This window comes from Microtus oregoni, unplaced genomic scaffold (genome assembly GCF_018167655.1).
Source record: "Microtus oregoni isolate MIOR12 unplaced genomic scaffold, Mior012 000046F_ref0000063, whole genome shotgun sequence".
NCBI classification, from domain to species: Eukaryota; Metazoa; Chordata; class Mammalia; order Rodentia; family Cricetidae; genus Microtus; species Microtus oregoni.
In genome coordinates, this window is record NW_024543220.1 from 2,918,279 (window position 1) to 2,925,751 (window position 7,473).

General features: G+C 37.1%; 1 gene segment (V, D, J or C); it reads left to right on the forward strand.

The window, feature by feature from the left end:
• LOC121435664 lies at positions 1 to 564 on the forward strand. The segment is given in 2 exon segments: positions 1 to 85; positions 188 to 564. Coding segments are annotated over 2 exon segments (456 nt in total).
• Positions 565 to 7,473: the final 6,909 nt, after the last annotated feature.

The following is a 7,473-nucleotide window of genomic DNA, read 5'->3' on the forward strand; positions in this document are numbered from 1 at the left end:
AGAAGGATGTGGGGCACTGCCCTCCCTGGCTCTGCCTGGGGCCCCAGCCTGCTCTGCTGTGTCACTGTCTTTCTCCTGGGAACAAGTGAGTCCTGAGCTCTGGGGGGACTGCTCCTGAGCTCCTCTACTGCTGCTGCATCTGTGTACTCTTTCTCTAGATGCTCACTTCTGTCTCCTGCCTCCCCAGGTTCAGCAAGTCCCGGGGTCATCCAGTCTCCAAGACACATAATCAAAGCAAAGGGAGGAAGGTCCTTTGTGAATTGTACTCCCATCTCTGGACATAACACTGTATTCTGGTACCAGCAGACTCTGGGACAGGAACTGAAGTTCCTCATTCAGCATTATCAAGAAACGGAGGGAGAGAAAGGAAACATCCCCAACCGATTCTCAGTGAAGCAGTTCCGTGACTATCACTCTGAGATGAACATGAGCACCTTGCAGCTGGAGGACTCTGCTGTGTACTTCTGTGCCAGCGCACCACAGCCTCACAGAGCTACAGACTTTCTGTTCCTTAACCTTTGGGTTCCACCTGGTGATGTAGTAGAGAGGGTTGGGCTGCTCTAGCCAAGGCACAAGAATACATCAATTATTTACTAAGTCCCTCTGCCTAGCTTAGCTCACACAGAGACCAAAACCCTGTTGTGGGTTCCAAGTTGCCAGATGTTCTCGCATGTCTGCCAGTAGCTTCCAACTCCTAGCTAATGGTAGGAACCTTACTCTGTGTTGGATGTTTCTATGTTGACATATGTCACAAGTTTCATTACCAAGGTATACTTTAGTGATCCATTTGTCGATGGAGATTTCTACAATCCACTTTATAGACAGAAATTGATGACTTATGAAATCATACAACTTTACATGTTTGAGAATATCAATACTAGGATTGAAAACTACATTTCTTTGCCTTCAAAATCAAAGTATAGCTTTCCATGATATTCTCTGCTTTGGTCAAAAATGCAGCAGGTTCACTGTCCCTTGTATTATAAGACCAGCTGAGCTTTGTCTGTGTATGTGGGGGGTGGGGTTGTATGGTATTAAACCAGGTAATTAAACCATGTAATGTTTTTCTTCTTATAGTTTCAAGGTGAAACTTTCATTTTCAACAAAAGAAAATCTGTTACTCAATAATCAAGCAACCAAGTTGAAAGGAATATAAAGAGATATTTTTGGCAGAGGCTTCTTTCTCCAATGAAATTGGATTATTATAAAGAAGACTAACATTCTTGGTAGGTCAGATCTTATTTTGAAAATGAGTCCTAGAACTATGAAATTTCATTTTCCCCACTCCTAACATGTAAGCCATAAATAGACCCTAAGTCTTTTCTTAAAAAGACTGACTCAACCATAATCATTTCCCTTTTTTGTTGTTGATGCTGGTACCTGGGAACCAGTGGGAGATGAGAATAAATTTTCTGAAATGGCCAGACCCTGTACCCAGATTCTTCATATGAATGCTGTGTTGATCCTCTTTGTCTCTGCATCTGCTTTTGAGTCCTTCCTCACCAGGGTAGGGTTATAGAAAGCAACCATCAAAATCCAATTAGGAAGTGTGGCTTCAGAAAGGAAGTTTCATACTTTGATATTATCTGTGGAGGCAGTAACTGAGTTATGCTTTATAGGAAGGAACTTATACTGCCTTAGAGTATAGGTAAGTGTTGTATGTTAACAAATTAAGGACAAAGGTGATACAAGAGCTTTTGAATGATTTTTGTACTTTTTTCTGGGATCCTACAATCACCAACCTTTACAGTACCAGTTAGAGAGCTCATCTACTTTGCTTAAGGGAGTTTCATCTTGACAAAAAAACATAATGACAAAGACTTAAGCCTACTTCCAATAGCCTCAGCTGAAACAAAGGCAATTTTCCTATTAATGAGGACACATTCTGGAACTTGTGTCCCTGAATTGATATGAGATAGCTTAAAATAATTATTCAAATTCTAATGTTCAAATTCTAATAATCCTAACTTTGGTGTTTTATAAGCTCGATGACAGTGAGGTTTTCTTCAAGTGTTTAGACAAAGTAATTAGTAGAACCCTCATAGGATACAGCATGTTGTATTGAAGTGGTACAACGGAGACTATTCAAATAGTAAAAATAAAGCCATTTAAAATAGGGAATTGTATATGGCCTTTATTATGTTTAGGTATGTTTCTTGTATCCTTGCTCTGTCAAGACCTTTATCATGAAGGGATGTTGTATTTTGTTGATTTTTTTTTTCAGCAGCTAATGAGATGATCATACAGTTTTCTTTTTTTTTTCACTTTGTTTATATGGTGGATTGCATTGACAGTTTTTTTGTATGTTGAACCATCCCTGTTGACCTAGTTGGTCATGATGTATGATTTTTCTGATGTGTTCTTGGATTCAGTTGGCCAATATTTTATTGAATATTTTTGAATCAATGTTGATGAGTGAGATTGGTCTGTAATTCTCTTTCTTAGTAATGTTTTTGTGTGATTTGTATATCAGGGTAATTGTAGCCTCACAAAAAATTTTGGCAATGTTCCTTCTGTTTCTTTTGTGTAGAATAATTTGGGGGAGAATTGGTATTAGTTCTTCTTTGAAAACTGTGTATAATTCTGCACTGAAACCATCTGGTCTTGGGTTTTTGTTGATTGGGAGACACTTGATGATGATTTCTATTTTTTTTAACAGTTATAGTTCTATTTAATTTGCTTATCTGGTCTTGATTTAATTTTGGCAAATGCTATTTATCCAGAGAATTGTCCATTTACTTTAAGTTTTCCAATTTTGTGTAGTACAGGTTTTCAAAGTATGACCTGATGATTCTTAGGATTTCTTCCATGTCTGTTATCTCCCCTTTTCATTTCTGATTTTGTTAATTTGGGTATTCGCTCTCTGCCTTTTGGTTAATTTGGATAAAGATTTGTCTATTTTGTTGATTTTCTCAAAGAACCAACTTTCTGTTTCATTGATTCTTTTTATTGTTTTCTTTATTTCTATTTTGTTGAATTCAGCTCTCAATTTGACTATTTTCTGCGTTCCAGTCCTTCTCAGTGAGTTTCTTTCTTTTTTTTTTCTTGAGTTTTCAGGTGCTCTGTTAACTCAATAGTGTGAGATTTTTCTAGCTTCTTTCTGTAGGCATTTAGTGCTATTAACTTTCCTCTTAACAGTTTTCACCGTGTTCCATAAATTTGGGTATGTTTTGTGGTCATTTTCACTGAATTTTAGGAAAACTTCAATATCCTCCTTTATTTTTTCCTTGGCCCATTGGTGACTCAGATGAGCATTGTTTAATTTCCATGTATTTGTGGGCTTTCTGAAATTAGTGTTGCTGTTGAATTCTAATTTTAAGACATGGTGATCTGGTAAGATACATGGATTTATTCCATTTGTGTGGTGTGTGTGTGCGCACACGCGCACCTATTGAGGTTTTTTTGTTACCTAGTATGTGGTCAGTTTTTGAGAAGGTTCCATGAGGTGCTGAGAAGAAGGTTTATACTTTATGTTTAGATAGAATGTTGTATATATGTCTGTTAAGTTCATTTGAGTCATAACATCTGTTAGTTCCCTTATTTGTATGTTATGTTTCTGTCTGACAGACCTGTCCAGTGGTGAAAGTGGCATGTTGAAGTCTTCCACTATTAGTGTATGGGGTTTAATGCCTGACTTAAGCTTTAGCAGTGTCTCTTTGACATGTGACGGTGCCCTTGTAATTGGGGCATAGATATTTAGTATTGAGATTTCCTCTTGATGCATTTTTCCTGTGATAAATATGAAATGTCCGTCTTTCTCTTTTTTGACTGCTTTTAGTTTGAAGTTTATTTTGTTAGGTATTAGGATACTTACACCAGCTTGTTTCTTAGGTCGATTTGATTGAAAATTTTTTCCCAACATTTTACTCTAAGGTGATGTCTGTCTTTGAGGTTGAGCTGTGTTTCTTGTATGCAGCAGAAGGGTGGATTCTATTTTCTTCTGATCTGTTAGCCTGTGTCTTTTTAGAGGTGAGTTGAGTCCATTTATATTAGGGGATATTAATAACCAGTGATTGCTAGTTCCTTTTATTTTTAGTCTTTGTTGTTGGTTATGTTATTTTGTGTTTTCCCCTTCTTTGGAATTTGTTGCTGAAGGTCATCTATTATCTGTGATTTTGAGGATGTAATTAATTTCCTTGGGTTGAAGTTTTCCTTCTAGTTCTTTGTATAGGGCTAAGTTTGTGGCTAGGTATTGATTAAATCTAGTTCTGTCATAAAATATCTTGTTTTTTTTTCACCTATGGTGATTAAAATTTTGCTTGGAAGAGTAGTCTGGCACCCATGGTCTTTTAATGTTTGCATAAGATGATAAATGGGCTGAGAAAAAAATCAGAGAAACATTACCCTTCACAATAGCCACAAATAACATAAATTATCTTAGAGTAACTTTAATCAAACACGTGGAAGACCTGTATGACAAGCACTTTAAATCTTCGAAGAAAAAAATTGAAGAAGACACCAGAAAATGTAAAGATTTCCCATGCTCTTGGGTAGGTAGAATTAACATAATAAAAATGGCAATCTTACTAAAAACAATCTACAGATTCAATGCACTGCCCTCAACATCCCAGAAAAATTATTCAGAGACCTTGAAAGAACAACACTCAACTTCACATAGAAAAGAAAAAAACCCAGGATAGCCACAACAATCCTCTACAATAAAGTATCTTCTGGAGGCATCACAATCCCTGACTTCAAACTCTACTACAGAGCTACAGTATTGAAAACAGCCTGATATTGGCATAAATACAGACAGAAGGACCAACAGAACAGAATCAAAGACCTGAATATTAATCCACACGCTTACGAATAGCTGATTTTTGACAAAGAAGCAAAAAAAATATAAAATGGAAAAAGGAAAGCATATTCAACAAATGGTGCTGGCATAAGTAGATATCAACATGTAGAAGAATGAAAATAGATCCATATCTATTGCCATTCACAAAACTCAAGTTCAAATAGATTAAAGACCTCAATATAAATCTGACCACACTGAACCCGAAAGAAAGAAAGTGAAAGATAACTTTCAATGCATGGGCACAGGAGACAACTTCCTAAATATAACGCCAGTAGCACAGACACTGAAAGAAACAATTAATAAATGGGACCTCCTGAAATTGTGAAGCTTCTGTAAAGCAGAAAACATGGTCAATAAGACAAAACAGCAGCCTACAAAATGGAAAAAGATCTTCACCAACCTCTCATCTGACAGAGGACTGATCTCCAAAATATACAGAAACCTCAAGAAACTTGACATCAAAAGAACAAACAATCCAATAAAAAATGGGGTACAGACCTAAACAGGTAATTCTCAACAGATGAATCTAAACTGACTGAAAGACACTTAAGAAAATGTTCAGCAATCCTTAACCATTAGAGAAATGCAAATCAAAACAACTCCATATTCCATGGAGATTCCATATTCCATCTCTAAGAACGGCCAAGATCAATAACACTGATGACAACTTATGCTGGATAGGATGTAGGGTAAAGAAAACACTCCTCCACTGCTGGTGGGAAGGCAAAATGGTACAGCCACTTTGGAAATCAGTATGGTGATTTCTCAGAAAGTTAGGAAACGATCTATGTCAAGACCCAGCAATACCACTTTTGGGTATGTACCCAAAGGATGCTAAGTACCCCAAGACATGTCCTCAAATATGTTCGTAGCAGTATTATTCTTCATGGCCAGAACCTGTAAACCACTTAAATGCCCCTAGACTGATGAATGAATAAAGAAAATGTGGTACAGACGGAGTAGTAAATAGCTGGGAAAAATAATGACATCTTAAATTTGAGGGCAAATGGATGGATCTAGAAAACATCATATTGAGTGAGGTAATCCAGACACAGAAAGACAATATAATATGTATTCACTCATAAGTGACTTTTAGACATAAAGTAAAGAAAAATCAGCCTATAATTCACAACCCCAGAGAACCTAGACAACAAAGAGGACTTTAAGAGAGACATACATTGATCTAATCTACCTGGGAAGTTGAAAAAGATAAGACCTCCTGAGTTAATTTGGAGTGTGGGGATTATAGGTGATGGTAAAAGGAAGTGGAGAAAAATATATAGCTCAATAAAAGCAATAAAATATATTAAAAATAAATAAATACCCTTTATACAAAAAATAAAATAGAAAATTGTATCAGAGTGGGAATAATATAACCCTAATATGTTGACTAAAATCAAAGTAAGAGTACATGCTTCTAGAAACAAACAAAAAACCCACAAATCCTTTCTGATTTGAAGTAGAAATTTGTAAATATATACTCCAAATATTGTTTTGTACCCCAACTATGTGATTATAATTGAATCTTGACTTGCTTCTGTAGGAAAGGGGTGTGGCGTGTTAACTGTGTTGCTCAGCATTTGTTGAAGACAGTGACATCAAAAGCAACCAAGAGTCACAGCTCTGGTTTCCACAAGCAGGGCTGGAAGACATCAGATCTTGCCTTGGTCCTGAGATGATCGTCAGCCTCCTCTGTTTGACCTTGAGTTTCCTGTATGCAAGTGAGTGCTGAACACGACACAGGTGTGCTGTCCTTAACAAAATTCCCCAGTCTTTTACCTAAGATGACATCATCAGGCTCTGTCTTCCTCTATTACAGAACACATGGAGGCTGCAGTCACCCAAAGCCCAAGAAGCAAGGTGACAGTAACAGGAGGAAAGGTGGAACTAAGCTGTCACCAGACTGATGGCCATGACTACATGTACTGGTATCGGCAGGACCTGGGTCACGCACTGAGGCTCATCTATTACTCATATCGTGCTGGCAGCATCGACAAAGGAGATGTCCCTGACGGGTACAATGTTACAAGACCAAGGACAGAGGACTTCTCTCTCATTCTGGAGAAGGCTTCCCCCTCTCAGACAGCTGTGTACTTCTGTGCCAGCAGTTATACACAGCAATGTGTGGCTGCCTCCCCTCTGCACAGAAATTAGGAAGTCAAGATGCCTGTATGCCACAGGAAGTCCCTGCCTCTGTAAGTATGATATCTTTCCAGGCTGTATATGTTTTTAGTCCCTTTGTTCTTTAGGACAATAACCCATAAGGTTCTATGTCTGTTTCTTCACTCATTTCTTTACTCAGCCTTCCGTAGTTCTTTCCTCTCCTGCTAAACTTGTCTACATTCCATTACTTCCTCATGCATATTGTTCTGTTTTCAACTCTGGAGCTATTTTCTAAGGATATTTCTTCTGAACGAAACACATGACTGTCCCTTATTTCTGTATATCTTCTTCCCATAAAATATATGTTAAGGTAGGGCTATTTTTCTTTTTCTTTTTAAGACTGTAATTTAATTACTTTGTTTCTTCCTCTCCTCCCTCTAATTGTTCACATGTACTCTATTCAAAATTAATTATCTCTCAATTTTTAATGATTATTTTGGTGGGTTTTTTTTGGTGTAGTGTGAATAAATATATAAATGTAACCTTATATCTATTTTGTGTTGCCTACAAGT